The 21,177-nt window shown below is 45.2% G+C and overlaps 1 protein-coding gene across 1 annotated transcript; it reads right to left on the bottom strand.

Annotated features, from left to right (window-relative positions):
• Positions 1-3,784: 3,784 nt before the first annotated feature.
• Positions 3,785-20,443, bottom strand: LOC132386173 (zinc finger protein 229-like). The gene is made up of 3 exons (XM_059958464.1): positions 20,401-20,443; positions 16,697-16,865; positions 3,785-5,870 (listed from the first exon to the last, which is right to left on the bottom strand). The coding sequence occupies exon 3, from the start codon at positions 5,461-5,463 to the stop codon at positions 4,240-4,242; it is 1,224 nt and encodes a 407-aa protein (XP_059814447.1). The 5' UTR covers positions 5,464-5,870; positions 16,697-16,865; positions 20,401-20,443; the 3' UTR covers positions 3,785-4,239.
• Positions 20,444-21,177: the final 734 nt, after the last annotated feature.

The following is a 21,177-nucleotide window of genomic DNA, read 5'->3' as shown; positions in this document are numbered from 1 at the left end:
TATGTAGCGCCTGAGGAACAGCGCGTGAGGTTTACTGTGTGAGGAGGAGATGTCACTGCTTGTGCTTGGGTTACGGTGTGTTGGCAGGAAAGGTGGCGAGTTATTTAATAGTCATGAGGACATGACTTTTATTTGGTCGGGGGAGAGTGTAAAGGGGGTTTCTTCTTTTTTTTTCTTTGTTACTGTGTATGTAATCAAAATGGCTCCTTTGTTTTGTTAAAAGCAGGAATGCTTCTTTGTTGCGAGAGAGTGCTGAAACTTGTTTGGGTTAAAATTTACTGATAACGAGAATTGTTTTCCTTTGTAAACCAATTGGGATTAATGTTGTTTTTTCTTCTGAGTCTGTAAGCTATTGTTGACGGGCTTTTGCGCAGATCCGCGCGAGGGGTGAGAGAGAGAGGACGCGAAGCTGTAAGCTGGGCGAGGAACGGGCCCCGAGTGGGGTCCGAGGCCAGGAATTACTCCGAGGAGAGGAGATGAAGCTAGATGTGCTTGGTTGACCACTTCGGATGGTCCTGAGCTGCGAGTCGAGGAGTTCGGAGGGGATCGAATGGTGGCCAGAAAACTTCAATAATTGAGCTCCAACGGTTGTGCATGAAGTGGTTTGGAGTTTGATAAGTTTGGCGCCTGTTCTTTTTTTTCTTCATATACACTGTATCGTTATTAATCACTTAGTTATAGTAACCTTTATAAATTGTACTCATTTAATCGCATATGGTGTACTGTCTGTTGTTGGGCGAGGCGGGGACATCACACAGCATCCACCCCAGCTGATTACCCAGTTTGGCGGGGCCGAAGGCTGCTCCCCCTAGACGAGAACGAGCTGAGCGAGCCTGAGGCGACCCAGGGGGTTACACACGGTATTTTCTTCTCAATATGCAAGGCTACACACTTCCCTACACGATATTCCATCTGCTTCATTTACACCCATTCCTCTAATCGCCAAAGTCCTTTCATAGCATCTCTGCTTCCTCAAAACTACCTGGCCCTCTAGCTAACTTGAGATCATCGGCAAACTTTGCAATAGAGCTATCCATTCTGTCATCCAAGTCCTGTGGAACATCACTAGTCACCGGCAGCCAACCAGAAAACGTCCCCTTTATTACTGTCCTTTGCGTCCTGCCAATCAGCCGCTGTTTTATCCATGCAATAATCTTTCCTGTAATATCATGGGCTCATAACTTGTTAACCAGCCTCATGACTGACACGTTGTCAAAGGTCTTCTGAAAGTCCAGGTGCACATTATCAACCGGTTCTCCTTTGTCTATCTTGCTTATTACCACGCCAATGAATTGAAGGAATTTCAACACACTTTTTCTGGCAAGGTTTTCCCTTGAGGCAAACGTTCTTCAGGCCGATTTTATCATGTGCCTCCAAGTGCCCTGAAAAACACACCCGCAACAACCGACTCCAATATCTACACAACCTGTGAGGTCAAACTAACTGTCCTAAAATTTCCATTCTTCTCCCTCCCTTCTTGAATAGCAGAGTGGCATTTCCAAATTTGCAGTCTTCTGCAACCATACGAGACTTCACCGATTCTTAAAATATCATTACTAATACCTCCACAATCTGTTCAGCCACCTCTTCCAGAACTCTGGGATGTACACCATTTGGTCCAGATGATCTATTTACCTTCACACCATTCTGTTTCCCAGGATCCTTCTCTCGAGTAACGGCAACTTCACACACAATCTGACCACTCACATCTGCACTTCCAGCATCCTGCTGGTTGTTTCCACAATGAAGACATATGAAATAATTATTCAGTTCACCCGCTATCTCCTTGTTCGCTATTACTACCCACCCCACCCTCCCCTGGCATCGTTTTCCTCTGGCCTGATGTCCACTCTTGCCTCTCTTTAACACTTTATGAATCTGAAGAAACAATTGGTGCCATTTTTAATATAATTAGCTAGCTTCATATTTCATCTTTTCTTTCTTAATTAGTTTTTTAGTTACATCTTGATTGTTTAGAAAAGCTTCTCAATAATCTAACTTCCCACCAATTTTTGCACTGTTTTCTGCTCTCTCTTTGGCTTTTATGTTGGCATGGCCTTCTCATTAGCTGTGGTTGTATGATGTTGTCGTTCAAATAGCTCTTCCTTTTTGGAATGTATATAGTCTGAGTCTTCCATATTGCTTCCCGTAATTACAGCTATAGATGCTTTGCCATCATCCCTGCCAGTGTTTTTTCCCTATCAGATTTGGCCAGTTCCTCTCTCATGCCTCTGCAATTGTCCTTATTCCACGGTTATACTAATACATCTCACTTTGGCTTCTGCTTCTCAAATTTCAGGGTGAATTCCATTATATTAAGGTCACTTATCCCTCAGGGTTCTTTTCCCTTAAGTGCTGTAATTCGGTTCATTGCACCATACCAAATCCAGAAATGCTGATGCCCAGCTGGACACAACCAGGAGGTCGTTGACCAGTGGAGTGACTCAGGTATCTGTTCAGACCCTTACTCTTTGTGATTTTTAGAAATTATCTATATGGTGAAGTGGAGGGATTGGTAGTGTTTGCTGATGACAAAGTTTGGGGGTGTTGTGCATAGCGCAGAGGGCTCTGGGACATTGATAGGATGCAAAACTGGGCTGAGAAGTGGCAGATGGAGTGGTGAAGTGTGAAGGTTCATTTTGGTAGGTCAAACACGATGACAGAATATAGTACTAATGATAAGACTCTTGGCAGTGTGGAGGATCAGAAGGATCATGGGGTCCGAGTCCATGGGAAGCTCAAAGCAGCTGTGCAGGTTGACTTTGTGGTTAAGAAGGCATACAGTGTATTAGCCTTCATCAATCGTGGGATTGAGTTTAGGAGCCGAGAGGTAATGTTGCAGCTATATAGGACCCTGGTCAGACCACACGAGTACTTTGCTCAGTTCTAGTTGCCTCACTACAGGGAGGATGTAGAAACCATAGAAAGTGCCAAGGAGATTACAAGGATGTTGCCTGGAGTGGGGAGCATGCCTTGTGAAAACAGGTTGAGTGAACTTGGCCTTTTCTCATTGGAGAGACGGAGGATGACAGGTAACCTAATGGAGGTGTATAAGATGATGAGAGGCATTGATCATGCAGATAATCAGAGGCTTTTTCCCAGGGCATGAAATGGCTGCCACAAGATAGCACAGGTTTAAGATGCTTGTAAGTATGTACAGAGGAGATATCAGGGGTAATTTTTTTTTAAACACAGTGAGTGCATAGTGCATGCTGGCAACGGTGGTGGAGGTGGATACAATAGGGTCTTTTAGGAGACTCCTGGATAGGTACATGGAGCTTGGAAAAATAGAGGGCTATGGGTAACCCTAGTAATTTCTTGGGTAGGAACATGTTCGGCACAACTTTGTGGATCAAAGGGCTTGTATTGTGCTGTAAGTTTTCAATGTTTCTATCTTAACCCTTTAGAAGCAGGAAAAATAACCCATAATGTGGAAATGAGGCATGAATAAGGGGGTTAACTACCAATATCATTCCTCCTCAGCCCAGAGATTTGAAGGATGAGGAAATTGTCAGATAGAACTGCAGTCAGCTTGACTTCTTCGGTCTACAGAGAATTCAAGGGGAACATCTTCACCCATGGAGTGGTGACTGTTTGAAACCCATTACCACAGGGAGAGCGAGAGATGAACAACAGGGGAGGATTGAAACAAACTGTCATGGAATAGAATCACTGGCAGGGCACAGCTGGCCTGAGTTGACTCTCTACTGTACACTGTTATAACTTCTCTACTGTACACTAGGTGTGTTATACATTCACTAAGTACCGGAGACAGAGTTTAAAATTGAACTGATTTATTTTTCCCAGATCCAGAATGTAAACTCTAGTCCCATTAAAGGTGAATATCCAGAAGAAACTCCTCCCAGTCACCCAGTGACCAGTGTGAAGAACTGGGTGTGGTGAGCAGCAGCAATAATTGCAGAGTTCAGCACCGATAGTCACTGTTGAAATTGCATTCAGCAATGGTGATGGACAAATATCCAGGATAAAGCTTCATGAAACTTTCTCCCCAGTATGAACTCAGTAGTGTGTCACAAGGTTAGGTTACTGAGTGAATCCCTTCCCACATTCACAGCAGGTGAACGGCCTGTACACAGCCTGAACTCAATCATGCACATTTGATTGAGAAGGCTGAGAGAAACTCCTCCCAGTGTCTGAGCAGGTGAACAGCCTCTACCACTGGTGTGAACTTGCTGGTGTTTCTGTAGTCAAGATGACCATATGAATTCTTTCCCACATTCACAGCAGGTGAACAGTCTCTCCCGTGTGAACTCGCTGATGACTTAGTAGGTGGGATGACCGAGTGAATCTCCTCCCACAGACTGAGCAGGTGAACGACTTCTCCCCAGTGTGAACTCGCTGATGTCTCTGTAGGGTGGATGACTGACTGAATCTCAACCCACAGACTGAACAGTTGAACGGCTTCTCCCCAGTGTGAATTCGCTGGTGTACCAGTAGTTTGGATGACCGAGTGAATCCCTTCCCGCAGTCTGAGCAGGTGAACGGCCTCTCTCCAGTGTGAACTGACTGGTGTACCAGTAGGTCAGATGACTGAGTGAATCCCTTCCCGCAGTCTGAGCAGGTGAATGGCCTCTCCCCAGTGTGAATTCGCTGATGTACCTTCAGTTTAGATGACGAAATGAATGCCTTCCCACAGTCTGAGCAAGAGAACGGCCTCTCTCCAGTGTGAATTCGCTGATGCTCCTTCAGGTTAGATGAGCAAGGGAATCCCTTTCCACAGTCTGAGCACGTGAATGGCCGCTCCCCGGTGTGAAATCGCTGGTGTGCCATTAGGGTGGATGACCGAGTGAATCCCTTCCCGCAGTCCGAGCAGGTGAACAGCCTGACCCCAGTGTGAACTGACTTGTGTACCAGTAGTTCAGATGACCGAGTGAATCTCTTCCCACACTCTGAGCAGGTGAACGGCCTCTCCCCAGTGTGAACTCTCTGATGTACCTTCAGTTGGGATGAGCAAGTGAATCCCTTCCCGCAGTCTGAGCAGGTGAACGGCCTCTCTCCAGTGTGAACTCGCTGGTGTACCAGTAGGTCCGATGACCAAGTGAATCCCTTCCCACAGTCCGAGCAGGTGAACGGCCTCTCCCCAGTGTGAACTGACCTGTGTGTCAGCAGGTCGGATGACCGAGTGAATCCCTTCCCACAGTCTGAGCAGGTGAACGGCTTCTCTCCAGTGTGAACTCGCTGATGTTCCTTCAGTTTAGATGAGCAAGTGAATCCCTTCCCACAGTCTGAGCAGGTGAACGGCCGCTCCCCGGTGTGAACTCGCCGGTGTGCCATTAGGGTGGATGAACGAGTGAATCTCTTCCCGCAGACTGAGCAGGTGAACGGCTTCTCTCCAGTGTGAACTCGCTGGTGTTCCTTCAGTTTAGATGAGTATTTGAATCCCTTCCCACAGTCCGAACAGGTGAATGGCCTCTCCCCAGTGCGAACTCGCTGATGAGCCATTAGATCAGATGACCGAGTGAATCCTTCCCCACAAATTCAGCAGTTGACCAGCCTCTGCCCAGTGTGAACTGACTGGTGTGTCCACAGCTGAGAAGAGTGACTGAATCCCTTCTCACCCACAAAACAGATGAATGGCCTTGGCCAGTGTGAACCCGCTGATGTTCCTTCAGTTGAGATGACCGAGTGAATCCCTTCCCACAGTCTGAGAATATGAATGGACTCTCTCTTGTGTAAAATAACGGGTGTGCCAGTCGGTCAGATGAGCAAATGAATCCCTCCACACAGTCTGAGCAGGAAGGAAGGTTGAATGAATCCCTTGCTCCTCGTCTTAAATATCTGGATAGAGACAGCAAACCTGACGTGATCTGTTTGAGATTCCCATAGACAAATTCCTTGTCATTTTTAACCTGTAAAAAGATTTACAAAATCCATCAATGGGTGAAGTACATTTCAGATGAGATCACCGATTTGTCAAGGAGTGATCTGGCAACACACACATACAGTGAGGTTCCACCCAAGTTGGAGAGAGAAGTCATCATCTAACTGGGCACAGTGCTGGTATCTGGAATGACCAGCAAACTCTCTGATGCTTTTCCTGTCTCTATGAGAATGGGGCATTTCTGTCATCTCCAATCTGTGACCTGGCTCAGTCTGACTCTCTCCATTGATATTATTCCCTGTTCCCACAGAGCTGCATGGGTGCCCGACCCCACAGTAACTGAAACACTCTCACACAAACATCTGGCAGTGCATTCCACGCACCCATCACCCTCTGTGTAAAAAAAATTACCCGACAGCCCCGCAGCATCGATTTCCAAGCACCTTAAAACTATGCCCCTCATGTTAGCCATTTTAAACCTGGGAAATAGCCTCTGACTATCCATGCAATCAATGCCCCTCATCATCTTTTCATCTGAAATACGCTCTGAACATAAACAAGGGAACCATACATTGCTTTCAGGTTTTGTTCAAAGTATACAAAATTATTTGTGTACAGATAGGGTAAACGTGAGCAGCATTTTCCACTGAGGTTGGGTGCGGTGATGTAAGTGGTGAAGGTAAAAATTTAATGGGAGCGTGTGGAAATAGACTTCACGGAAATGGTTGTGTGAGACTGGAATGAGATGTCAGCACAATCGGTGAATATGAGCTCGTTTTCAGCATTTAAAAGAAGTTTGGATGGGAGCCTGGATGGTAGGGGTATGGAGAGTGATTGTCCCGGTGCAGATAGTTGCATTTGACAGCTTAAATGTTTTTTCAGCATTGACTAGATGGGCCAAGTAGCCTGTTTCCGTACTGAACTTCTGCACATTTCTGTGACAGAGAAGCTGGCCAAACTTGTTTGGAAGGGAAAAGGTAGGAGTGACAACGGAGCAGCAATGGCTGGAGTGTCTGGGAGCAATTTGGGAGCTGAGTGATTGATACATCCCAAAGAAGTGAAAGCATTGGAAAGGCAGGAGGACGCAACCATGGCTGAAATGAGAAGCCAAAGCCAACATAAAAGCAAAACAGAGGGCAAACGAAAGAGCAAAAACTATTGGGAAGCTTTTGGAAACCAACTGAAGACAAGTAAAGAAATTCAGATGAGCTCAGTGCGTGGAATCATGATATTTTAGTCATTAATGAGTCTTGGTAGCACCCAACAGTCTGAGGCATTTAGAGGAACAAAATATCCGGGGCCTCAATACCTCTTGAAAACCAAGGTTTCCTGCCCCAGTCACCTTTCAACTTTTATTTTGTAAGGCACGTACAAACTCTACACCCTCAAAGTTACACTTCTGAAGGCCTCCCACTTACCAAGTACTCCTTGGCCAGAAAACAGCAAAATTTGTTCCTCTAATCTGGAAATTTGTTCCTCTAAATCTCTCAGACTGTTGGGTGCAACCAAGTCCCAATAATGGCTACAATATCATAATTCCCTGTCCTCAGCTCATCTGGCTTTCCTACGATGCTTCTTGAATTGTGATAAATGCAGCTCAGCACATTCATACCATGCTTGACCATTTGATTGCTGACTCTTATCTGAGGTCTGAACAATATCTGACTGGTGTCAAGAAAACAACCTTTCCCTGATTGTCACAAAACCAAAGGAGCTGATTGTGGATTACAGAAGGAATGGAGAAAGGCTAGCCCCTATTGACATCAATGGATCTGGGGTTGAGAGGGTGAACAGCTTTAAGTTCCTGAGTACAAACATCAACAAGGATCTCACATGGTCTGTTCATACCGGCTGTGTTGTGAAAAGCGCACAGGAGCCCCTTTTACACCTCAGATGGTTGAAGAAGTTTGTTATGGGCCCCAAATCCTAAGTGCTTTCTACAGGGAGACAATTGAGAGCATCCTGACTGACTGCATCACTGCCTGATATGTGAACTGTACATCCTTCAATTTCAGGAACCTGCAGAGAGTGATGCAGACAGCCCAGTGCATCTGTAGATGTGAACTTCCCATGAGTCAGGGCATTTACAGTGACAGGTGTTTAAAAGGGGCCCACACGATATTGGGGACGCAATTCATCACAACCACAATCTGTTCCTGCATAATGTGCATAGTGATTATTATATACTGAGGTATTCATTTTAACAGCTAGCAAATCACTGTCAATAAGAACTTTGACCTCCTCTGGGTTTGTTATGAATGTACCACAGCTCTGAGGGGCCGAAGGGGCGGGAGCAGCCCCTTCCTTCCGGAGAATCGCAAGATTGCTATTAATTCGGGTCTCGGACCCAGGAAGTGAGAGACAATGCAACGGTTTTGGCCATTGTTCTGAGAGGCACCTGTGTGACGTGCATGTCCCTGCTACGTGACAGCTACCATGGATATGGACACCCTCGGGCAATGTGGGGGTGGGGATTGCATCACCCTACTTTGATGGACATCTACAACTCTGCAAGTCAAGATAAAAGGGGGCTGCAGCAGGCAGTACCCCAGCGACGCACCAGAAGGACACCCTCGCTCAAGGCTCCCGTAATAGCTGGAAGTCACTCAACGCCATGTGCGCTCCTAACTCCTTTGCCTGGGGAGCGGGTGGCTGATAATACCGAGAAGGACTTTGAACTAACAACGGGGAAACCACGTTCCCCTGATTTTACGGAGTGACTTCATAAAGACCCGGGCAAGTTTTTTTTCGTTTTTCACCGATCCCTCTAAAACATGTGAAACCCCAAAAGGCTAAAGTCTGCAGACTTCTGAGTGACTTTTATATTTGCAACAGACAATATATTATCCCCTAGACAACAGTCTAGATTATTTTTTAATGATGATTATTACTACACCCGCGCTTTAGATTGAGTATTGACGACGTGCATTATCTGAATGTTTGTATTAACCTTACTTTTGTGCCGTTTATAAATAAAAATGTTTGAAAATAGTGACATCAGACTTCAACGGACCTCTCTATCTTTGCTGGTAAGTTATCCAGTTACGGGATACGTAACAGGTTCGACTGAGTTCATCTGCTCTCTCACACTCTATAGCTGGCCTGTAATGGGTAATGAAGGGTTTTCTCACCAAAGCTCTTGCATATTGTCCATAAGTGGATTGTTTGCTAAATTACGGTTTAAAAAGTCAGAGTTCCAAATATCACTCCACTTCTTCCCTCTTGTAAATTCTCCAGCAACTTTTGCATCACCACAATACACACAGGGGACACCAGTTTCTATAATGGACATAAATATTTCCCGTGAACCCTCCTGAGGAATTAAGGATATATATAAAAAAAAAATATTTTGAACCTATGTAACCTCTGGCTAAAAGAATATTAGGGACTGAATAGGAATTTTTGAACTGAAGTAAACTCTGTGTTTAGTGGTTTGCTAAGACAGGCTCATTACCAGTTTTCTGTGGCATGCAGAGAGACTCACTGAGAGCTGATAATATTATGCATTGTATCCACGTTAGCTGATAACATTATACATTGTACCCTCGTTTGAGTCAAGGAAGGAGGACTGGCTGAAAAGGACAGGAATGAACATCTGTCTGTAATTAAGTCAGGGCCTTGCAAAGGGAATAACTGATAAGGTCTGGACAGTATATCCATCTGTAATTAAAACCTTCATTTAGTGAACTCTCTTATCTACGTAATTAAGTTTTGCGCCAACAGACCTGGTGGGCATACCAGTTCAAATAACATCTTGCAAAAGTAATGTTTAGGGCTTACTATGTATAAATGTCTGGGTTCATGTATAAATACACGGCTGTAACCTGACTAAGTCAGTCCACTTGCCAGATGGTGGCAGTGCTTACGTGCCTTCCCTTCGACGTGCGTCTCAAACTCTTGCAGGAGAATGCGCAATAAACCATGGTGACGATAAGAACCTAGTCTCCCAAGTTTTATTCAGATTCAACTTTAACATTTGGCATCATGAACAGGATCCGAATATAGGGAGTGCCAAGCAGAGAGGCTGAGTAAGTGGCTGGACCACTCTGGGGAATGTGGAGATCGACCGGGCAGCTAATAGGTATTTTACCTTTCGTCGCTCTCCATTAGTTCCTGGTACAGACCCTCGCCCAAGGTGATCACATACCTTGAAGGGATTGGGAAAGAATCCGTTGGGAGATGCTTCTAAGGGAGGCTAAATATTACTAAGTGGGCAGGAGGCAGACGTGCCAGGTAAATTAATTAAATGAGCATGAAGTGCCAGCCGGGTAAATTAATTAAATGAGCATGAAGTGCCAGCCGGGTAAATTTATTAAATGAGCATGAAGTGCCAGCCGGGTAAATTTATTAAGTGGACAGGAGGTGCCAGCCGGGTAAATTTATCTGTTTGTTACTTAAGCAGGAGGCTTTGTGCCGGGTAAATTACTTAGAGAACATGGGTCAGTTGCAGTCGATTGATACGAGTGGGCCAGGAGCAGCCCTACACAATGTGTGAGAGTTTTCCAGACAAGGAAAAAGATTGCACCACTGAATAAGAAATTGGGGAACAAAATCTGGCCACTGGGGGGGAACCTGGGATATTACCTCATGAGAACAAGCAGTAAATTTGATATGGAATAAGAACAGTGGAAAGAAGTGGAAATTGTTGGAAGGGAATGGAACGATAAGGCAGATGCAGAGGTGAATGGTACATTATTAGCAAGTTGGAGGAATAATGCATGTGACAAAGGGTAGAGGTACGTACAGCAGGAGGAACGCCAAAGGTTTGGAGACGCTAAAAGCAGAGCGTGAATGGGTGGATAGACGCAGAAAACAAGAGCAGGGAAAACAACATAAGCAAACCGAGCCCAGCCTAGATAGGACAGAATGGCAGGAATGTCAGTCTGAAGTTCGAACTGATAGGGAAACAAGAGATCCTGAACCCATGTCTGGCATACTTACCCTGTTTGAGGACAGTGACTGAGGTGTGGGCACCCACCGTACACCCCACCCCAACACCCTACCAGGAGCCGAGTGCACCCGGTGCTCCCGAACCCCAATCCTCCCAGTACTCAGATACGGTGGCTGCTCGGGTAAAACAGTGGCGGCAGGGAAGGGGGAGGTCCCTATACCCTGAGATTCAGAAAGGGAATACCGATGACTATTCCGAGACGGGGAGGGAAGGATCCAATAGAACCCCAGAGTTAATGGCTCCACAAAGACATTGGCTCAATGGAAGAAGCCAGAGAGTGGTAGTGGAGGATTGCTACTCTGAGTGGAGGCCTGTGACTAGTGGCGTGCCACAGGGATCAGTGCTGGGTCCATTGTTATTTGTTATTTGATACATAATTCCCTAAAAGTGGCGTCACAAGCTGTAAAGAGAGCTTTTGGTACATTGGCCTTTATAAATCAAAGTATTGAGTATAAGAGTTGGAATGTAATGGTGAGGTTGTATAAGACATTGGTGAGACAGAATTTGGAGTATTCAGTGCAGTTTTGGTCACCTAATTACAGGAGGTGTATTAATAAAATTGAAAGAGTGCAGAGAAGGTTTGCAAGGATGTTTCCGGGACTTGAGAAACCAAGTTATTGTGAAAGGTTGAATAGGTTAGGACTTTATTCCCTGGAGCATACTGGAATTAGGGGTGATTTGATAGAGGTGTATAAAATTATGATGGGTATAGATAGAGTGAATGCTAGCAGGCTTTTTCCACTGAGGCCAGGCGGAAAAAAAAACTAGAGGTCATGGATTAAGGGTGAAGGGGGAAAAAGTTTAAAGGGAACATCAATGGGGGTCTTCTTCAGGCAGGGAGTGGGGCGAGTGTGGAATGAGCTGCCAGATGAAGTGGTGAATGTGGGCTCACTTTTGACATTTAAGAGAAACTTGGACAGGTACATGGATGAGAGGGGTTTGGAGGGATATGGCCCAGGTGCAGGTCAGTGCGACTAAAATGGTTTGGCACAGCCAAGAAGGGCTAAAAGGCCTGTTTCTGTGCTGTAATGTTCTATGGTTCTGAAGGCAATTGCCCACCCGAATGCTGCCCAGTCCACCAACTGGAGGAGGGACAGTACTCAGTGATTCCTGTGTATGCACCCTGGAAGCCTCAAGAAATGATAATGATCATGAATCAGGTCCCAGATAGAAAAGAAAAACCAGCAGAGTTTGCTCAGTATGTCCACGGTACTATCCAAATGTTTAATGTGACTCTGCAAGATTTATTCGGACTCTGATGGGTGACTCTCTCAGCTGATGAGGGGCGGAAATGGAAGGCAGAATTGAGATACCAAACATGTCAGGAGTTACAGGCAGGAAACCATAATGAGAATGAACAGACAGACCGGATTATTCAAGCCTTGGAAAGGGCTCTCCAGCAACCTGTAAACATCACTGAAGTTCTTGAATGCAAACCTAAGCCTGGGGAATCGGGAATAGACTATTGGGAGTGATTTGTGGCCTGCTACGGCACTTTCGCAGGAGACCGAGTCTTTAATGATGGGAATCTGTTCCCCAGTTTAACACCTTACTGCTCCAATGCTTACAAACTGAGATAGCCAACATGATTAAAACAAATAATATGGATTGGCCTGACAATGATCGAAATCAAATGCGATGAGTTTTGACATATTATTGGGACCTGACATTGTGTGCTGTATCTGGGGATAAGAAATGGGAACAAACACTTACCAAGGGACAGGTGGGGACAACAACCTGTTTAGAAATTGACAATCAAGGATGCTTCCTACCGTGAGCACCACCCCTCAGGAAGAGCCCAATGTAACATTGCAAGTTGCTGGAATTCCTGTTCCGTTTAAGATTGATATGGGGGCAACCACAACCTCTCTCAATCAGGAAATAGTATCAGAAAAGGGATTTCAGCTATCAGTCGCGACAATCACTCTGTTTGGGTTTGAATGAATGGAATGTACGTATCCACGTACCCAGCCACTGCAGGTGGAATTCCAGGGGAACCAGTGTGAGGTTTCAGTTACAGTCACCACCAGTCAGGGGTGTAGTTTTGCAGGGAGAGACTTGCTCTGTCCATTGGAGGTTGAGATTCTATGCATGGACAAGGGTATCACCCTGGGACTAGCGAACAGCTTCCCCAGTTTCTGAACTCCCAGTGGTGGGCACTTAATCTGGACTCCACTGTGTTTGAACCCCTTCTGCCCCCGGCCGGCTCTCATGTGACTCTGTGCTGTGACCCTCCGGGGTGCACAACTGAGCAAAGCCAGTGTTATGCTCCCCGCGAGGGACAGAATTTCCCAGTCACGGTGATTGGGGAGGTTAAAGGAAATGAGGGCAGTGCATTTCTGGCCGAAGTTCCAGATTTCCTTTGGTGACACACAGGACTGGTTGTTCCCCACGCCACCTTTAAGGTTTGCCTTGGGTTCAAACCAAAGACCCTAGGGTTCCTTGCCTACATTTTGATGTAACAAGCCTCCAGTAACGAGGGAGACTGGCAAAACTTGGTCGCGGGACAACTCCAATACTGGAAGGAGTCTGAGGTGAAGACGGGATATCTGGTAAGACACTCTATTAATATTGACTGAACCCTAGACATTGTACCCCGTCTCTGGGCAACCTCAGGCCATGAAGTTGGCCGCACCAACTGCCCCGTCTGGATCACGGTGATAGATTCTCCCATCCATACCTCAATACGCCCTCTACCCTGAGGCAACGTTTTGTGAGGATGGAAGCTCTTTTGTGGATCCAGCCGGGAAACAATATTCTGGCTATGCGATAGTGACGGACAGTGAAATAACTGAGCAGGCTTCTTTTGAAGCAGCTGACTCCACCCAGAAGGCTGAGCTGTTTGCTCGGACTCCTGCCTGTATCCTAGCAACAGACTAAAGTGTAAACGTTCACACAGACTCCCGTTATGCATTTGGAATTGTACATGACTTCGGGAACATGGGGATTCCTGACTTCCTCTGGCTACCCCATTAGTAATGTTACCTTTGTAAACAACTTACTCACTGCTCCACAGCTACCTCGAGATTTGACTATTATTAAATGTGCGGCCCACACCCGCCAGTCAGACTGGGTCACTAAACGCAATCCTTTAGCAGATTACACAGCGAAAATTGCTGCACAATCCTCAATAGTTGTAGTCCTCTGAGGTTCCCGTCAAGCAATCCTCCGTGACTCAAGCAGAACGGGTTTGCCAGACATGAGGGAGGTACGTATTTTTCAGGGGGACGCCTCTGAGGAGGAGTGCAAGCTGTGGTCCCAGATTGGGTGCCAGAAAGACCCCGAACTAGGATTTTGGATCACGCCAGTGGGACAGGTTTGTGTTCCTGCACAGTTCTTACCAATATTGGTTGATTATATACAGAAGTGTACACACCTGGGAAAGGAGGGAATGGGTGGTAACCTGTAACCAGCACACCGGGTATGACTCCCCTGACAGGTGGACCTTTTTCGTGTCTACAAGTTGATTTTATTCAATTGCCTAGAGTACATTGCTATAGATAATGCTTAGTTATTATACATGTGTTTAGTAGATGGACTGAAGCTATTCCAACTCCCAATAATACTGTTATGACTATTGTGAAGGTATTATTACAGGAAATAATTCCCAGGTATGTCCTGCCAGAGATGCTGAGCTCTGACAATGGCCCACACTTTGTGGTGAAAGTGAACAAAGAGGTATGTAACAAACTAGCTACCAGGCAATAATTCTACCGTACACCACCCACGGGTTGCTGCCATAGTGGAAAGAGCCAATGGCACTCTGAAGATTAAATTGCCAAAGTAACGGTGGAGACTGACCTCACTTGGTTGAAGGACCTACCGTTAGCCCTATTCCACATGAAGGTTACCCGACGGGGGAAAACAGGGTCATCACCAGCTGAAGTGATGTATGGACGGTCCATGAGGACACCCTGGGGACCACCTTGTATCCATTGCTCCCAGAAATTCTACCAGCAAAATTCAAAATTGATACCCTTGGGGAAGAGATGGGAAATAACCAAAATTCTCCAAGCATTACATATACAAGTACGACAGGCTTACAAGGAAGAGAATTTTCACTCCTCCTCACAGAGGAGTGATTATCCCACCACAGAACCAGGGAATATTGTCCTGATCAAGAACTGGGATTGTGGGAAACTCAGATCTCGGTGGAGAGGAGCATATCAGGTGTTACTGACCACTCCCACGGCTGCAAAACTGAAGGGGCAATCTCGGTGGATACATCGAATAGACTACAGACGTGTTACTGAAGGAACTGAGTAGAAGGACTCTCTCAGACTAAAGGAAAATGTATTTTCTGATAGTGGTGTTCATGCTTGTGTCTTTGACAGGGCTCACCCCAGCATCCGGGGGCCCTCATGTTAACACATTTCTGTGTCTCTGTCACACCGATGCCAAACAGGTAGAACTAGGGGCCTGCTGGGTTTGTGCTGAAATTCCGCAGCATGGTAAAACTATGATTCCAATGTCAGTAATCCTACTCAACCAGAGTGAGGAACTCTCAGCCTGGGCTTTCTCAAACAACACCCGGGAAAGTGAGGTGAGGAAATGTGGTATTATCAGAAATGACTGTGGCTGTCGGTGTTCTGAGGGATGGTATCTCAGGCTCCCACCAAATGCAACTTCCTAGACTGGGAAACATGCATCCTGGCCATACTCACAGGTGCACGGCAGCGGAGAGGAACAACTGAGCGATTCTGGATGATCACTTTTCTCTCCTATGGAGTAGCCAGGAATCCACCAATCAATTTGGCTATAGCACGAGGAGCTGGACACAATACTGCAGGGTCCCTGACAGAAACACAGGCCCAAGTAACAGAAGTATCCACTGAAATGATTGCAATCTGGCAAACAGTCCTTCAGAATTATATGGCTTTAGATTTTATCCTCACTGAGAAAGGTGGAACCTGTGCTAATATTGACACAGAATGCTGCACCTATATCCCTGATGAGTCTACTAACGTTACATCCCTCTCTGAGCACACTGCCAAGGAGATTGACAGCATGAAGAAAGTAGGGCAGGATTTAAACGGGTTCACTGAAGGTTCGAAATGGTGGCCTTTGAAGGCCTGTTAGTTAATATGTGGGGCATGATATTGCATTATGGCCTAATAGTTGTGCTTATCATTGTTACAATTACTGTTGAACGCTGTTTTTACTCACTGATAAGTCAATGCTGTACTCAGTTGATTTCTCTGTAAAAAACTACTGCTTTGTTGATCATTTAATGATCAAAAGGAGGGAGTGATAAAGTATGCAAAAGGGTTAACACTTGGTTAAACAATAGCAGCCTGTTTTTCTGAAAGAGACTGCTGATGAGCACCAGATGCTCTAAGCCATGCTGAGCCCTATTTCTTCTTGAGGTAAGCTAGCTCGGGTTCCAGGATGCTCATCTCCTTGTGCACTCACGTGTAGAGATAGGACAGCTTCAGTCTGTTCTGTGTGTGTAAGCCATTATGACTATTTTGTAATTTGTCTTTAGGGGCTGTCATGTAGTAAATAACTTTGGCCCCAGCCTGTCTTATGTGGTGGGTATCTGGCAGATATATCTGTGGTGTAAGGGGAATTGTTAGTCAGTTAGTGGATTGGGCGGGAACAGTCATAGACTCTTCCTGTTTGAGTGACTAACTGAATAAGCCCCGGGTGCTTCGAATAAAGAGTTTGTGCTCATACGGTCTCTGAGAGACTTTATCTGGATTTGACTTTGACAGAATGGGATAGCTTTTAAAGGGCTGGGCTGCTGGAAGCACATTACCAGACCTGAAGTGATTCCAACTGGGTCTGACAGAGGCATAACTGGTACTTCTGGGCACATTCAGTCACACTCCAACTATTCCCTACCTTCTTTTGTAGAGGTATGTAATGTCTAAAGGACCAGTGTTTGAGTAAATGAGACTCACCAAACTTTCTCCTGACTGAATCACTGGAATCTCTGAGTTAGATGGGTTTCTCTCCAGTTGATGCTCTCAGTCCTCGGGCAGGTTCACTTGTTGCTGTTCCCTCGTCTACAGTCGTGGTTCCCTTCCAGTTGGGCTTTTTCTTCCAATAAATCTCTCACCGCAGGTCTAACTTTAACATGAAACATAAAGAAACACATTAACAATAAAAAGGAGCACCAGACATTTCTGCTTAATGTTACTAAGAACAAAACTCACTGAAACTTAAACGTTGAAGATATAATGATCTCAGTGAACAATCTTTTATTGTCCCTCACACATCACAAAACGATATGGGATAAGAAGGAGCCATCATTCAGTCATGGTAAGACATACGACACAGGAACAGAATTAGGTGATTCGATCCATCTGGTCTGCCCCACCACTCAACCATGGCTGATTTTTATTCCAACACCATATTCCTGCCTTCCTCCTGTAATCCCGAAGTTACTCAGCAATCATGAGTATATTAATCTCTGCCATAAATATACCCAAATGGCAGCCTCAACCAACCTCTGCGGCAGCAAATTCCACAGATCAGACATCTTTTGGCCACTTTTTTTTCCTCATCTCAGTTTTAAAGAGAAGCATCTTTATTCTGAGACTGTGCTGTCAGATCGCACTGTCCGTCTAATGGAAACATCCTCTCCATGTCCACTGTTTCCAGGCTTTTCAGCATTCGGTAGGTTTACTTAACCATACATCCCTCCACCACCCCCACCGTCCCTCTGAACTCTATTGAGCACAGGTCCGGAACCACCAAATGCTCCTCATACATAAAGCCAATCTTTCCTGTGATTATTCTTGTAAATCTTGTCAGCAACAACTGTACTGAACACAAACAGGTACCAGGATAATTTACAGAGAAAAGTTGTGCTTGCTTTACTGCTCTACTATCACAGAATGACCCATTTCCATTTCCAGGTTAAAACAGGTCCATTTCAGGAAATATAAACCATTCCAGGGTGAATGTAATAAACAGAAACTGGAATTACCAGAAACACTCAGCACGTATGGAACAGCTGTGTTGAGAGGACAAACTTTACAATTCAGGTTAATATATTTCATCAGAATGACTTCAAACATTTTCAGTTTTTAATGCAGATCTCCAGCAACTTGAGATTCTGCTTGATTTCTGCCGAGTGACAGGTGACAGTGGGTGTGTGGGGGGGGGGGGGGTGATTTCCAAACACAGTTCAACACCAAACTCAAGGGTCTATATCTACTGTGTAAACACGGAACTGCCCATTTACTCATAGCCTCTCCCTGTGAGAGATGGAATGGGAATTCATCCTCTCCTCAGATTAGCAGTCTTTGCTTCCAAAGGAACTCCAGAAACAAACTGCTGATCCCAGACCAGAAATACTCACTCAACACCTCATAAGCCCAAGCAGCTCGATCCCCGGGTCCATTTTACCTGGATCAAGAACTGTGAATAGTGAAGTGAGTAGAAGATGAACTGATCTCCAAAAGTCAAAGTTAAAGATGAAACACCCTATTCAACATTTTAAGCAAGATTAGTGTATTATTTTTGTTTTGTGTAATTTTAGAGTGAAAAAAAATAAAAGGAACAGCATGCAAAAGTTTGGGGACCCTAAGAGATTTAAGCTCTCAGATAACTTTTACCAAGGTCTCAGACCTTTATGAGATTGTTAGTGCTATGGCTTGTTCATGATCTTTGTCAGGAAAGTCCAGGTGATGAAAATTTCAAAGCTTTATAAATACCCTGACTCCTCAAACCTTCTCCCAGCAATCAGCAGCCATGGGCTCCTCTAAGGAGCTGCCTAGCACTCTGAAAATTAAAATAATTGATGGCCACAAAGCAGGAGGAGGCTATAAGAAGATAGCAAAGCATTTTCATGTAGCCGCTTCCTCAGTTCGTAACATAATTAAGAAATGGCAGTTAACAGGAATGGCAGAAGTCGTCCAAGAAATCTTTCCCACAGAACTGCTTGTAGGATTGCTAGAAAGGCAAATCAAAACCTCCATTTGACTGCAAAAGACCTTAACGAAGATTAAGGTCTGGAGTGGTAGTGCACTGTTCTACTGTGCAGCAACATCAGCACAAATATGACCTTCATGGAAGAGTCATCAGAAGAAAACCTTTCCTCCATCTTCACCACAAAATTCAGCATCAGAAGTTTGCAAAGGAACATCTAAACAAGCCTGATGCATTTTGGAAACAAGTCCTGTGGACTGCGGAAGTTAATATATAACCTTTTTGGCTGCAATGAGCAAAGGTATGTTTGGAGAAAAAAAGGGTGCAGAATTTCATGAAAAGAACATCTCTTCAACTGTTAAGCATGAGGATGGATCAGTCAAGCTTTGGGCTTGTGTTGCAGCCAGTGGCACAGGAAACATTTCACTGGTAGAGGAAAGAATTAATTCAAATAAATACCACAAATTCTGGAAATAAACATCACATCATCTGTAAAAAAAAAAGCTAAAGGTGAAAACGGAATGACTTCTACAACAGGATAATGATCCTAAACACACCTCAAAATTCACAATGGACCACCTCAATAGGTGCGAGCTGAAGGTTTTCCCATGGCTCTCACATTCCCCCAATCTAAACATCATTGAAAATCTATGGATAGACCTCAGAAGAGCAGTGCATGCAAGACGGCTCAAGAATCTCACAGAACTGGAAGCTTTTTGCAAGGAAGAATGTGCAACAATCCCAAAAAAAGAATTGAAAGATTCTTAGCTGGCTACAGAAAGCATTTACAAGCTGCGATACTTGCCAAAGGGTTGTTACTAAGTACTGATCATGCAGGGTGCCCAAACATTTGCTTCAGACCCTTTACTTTTTTTGTTATTTTGAAACTGTAAAAGTTGGAAAAGAAAAAGTAATCGAGCTTAAAATATTAAAAAATGTGTCATCTTTAACTTTATGCCTTTTGGAACTCAGGTCATCTTTTATTCACTATATTGCTATTCACAGCAAAAGAAATTTTGACCAGGGATGACCAAACTTTTGCTTGTCACTGTATGTGATTTTCCTGCTAAATGATACTTTAAGTCAGATTTCCCCTGAACACCCACCCCCCTCCAGGTGGCTGACAGTGGTGAACTCGGTGATGGCAATGCCAAAGAATATGAAGGGAAGGGCAGTAGTCTGTCTCACTGGAGTCTGGCACATTTGTGATGTGAAAGCTACTTGTTGCCCAGGGCAAAGGTGTTTGATATCAGTACGTACCCAGACAGAATGGGTCAAAGCATGTCCTCACCGGTAGAAAACGCCAGAACAAGAGCAGGCAGAACAAGCAACACACACAAAATGCTGGAGGAACTCAGCAGGCCAGGCAGCATCGATAGAAAAGAGTACTAATGCTGAGTTCCTCCGGCATTTTGTGTGTGTTGCCTGGATTGCCGGCAGCTGTGGTTGGAGGCGGAACAAAGGTGATTGTCTCAACAGCTGATAGAAAGATTTTGTTCCCTTTCTACGAGTTCCTGATCCCTGCATTTAGTTTTCTGGAGCTCGGCTCTGTCTGTGAGATCTATTTGCTCCCATTCCCTGATCAGCCGGAAGCTCCCGGGGCCCGAGTACGGTTCGTGGGGCTGAGAGAGAGGAAAAAGTCCTGGCCTGTGCCGAGTTTGTGAGTCACGGTGTTTACTGTTCACAGCATTTGTCACTCAATTAAAGCCCACCCAGCACCCGTTCTTACCTCTGCCGGTCCTCCCGACATTTTGTGTACTGCGCGCATGCGGAGTTATCCAAGACAGCGGCAAGCTTGACGCCTGCGCATTTGATCGGTGCTTCAAGCGACAGCGAAATTTTACACGCAGCGCTTTATGGGTAATCCCGGTGCCATTAAAACTTTCTGCAAGCACTGGTTTCATGCCTGTACCTCAGTTTGTTTTGTGTGTAGAAAAATCAGCAGGTTTTTTTTTTTTTTACCAAGAAAGCGGCTCCCATAAACGATACACTCAATATCAACAGGCATTTCGTTTATTTAATGCCAAAGTACAATCCTCTTACAAATGCAGATATGAAACAGAAGAGATTCTGCAGTTGCTGGAAAACAGCGACGCACACACACACAATGCTGAAGGAGCTCTGCAGTTCAAGCAACAACTAAGCAGAGGAGTACACAGTCCAGACATGCTGAAAGGGCTCGGCCTAAATGCTGTCCATTTATTCCTCTCCACATTTGTTGCCTGATCTGCAGATTACCTGCAATGTTTTGTAGACATTAACCATTTTGTTTTTCAATTGACCAGTTTCCAAATGTTACTCATCTTTCATTCATAGCCACACCCTGCTGGTCTGGTTCCTCTTCCTCCTCCTCCTTGTAAGCTCCAGACCCCGTCTCTTTCCGGAGACCTAGAGCCCTGATTGGTGCTGGCAACTCTTTGGATTCTGACTTTGCTCCACCGAAGATTCACTCGCTAGTCTGCTGTCAGGCTTTAGAGGCGCATTGCAACAACCCAGCTGTCTGAGG

This window comes from Hypanus sabinus, unplaced genomic scaffold (genome assembly GCF_030144855.1).
Source record: "Hypanus sabinus isolate sHypSab1 unplaced genomic scaffold, sHypSab1.hap1 scaffold_105, whole genome shotgun sequence".
In the NCBI taxonomy this organism is placed as follows: Eukaryota; Metazoa; Chordata; class Chondrichthyes; order Myliobatiformes; family Dasyatidae; genus Hypanus; species Hypanus sabinus.
Note: the sequence above shows the minus strand (reverse complement) of the source record. Positions and strands in the feature narration are given on the sequence as shown.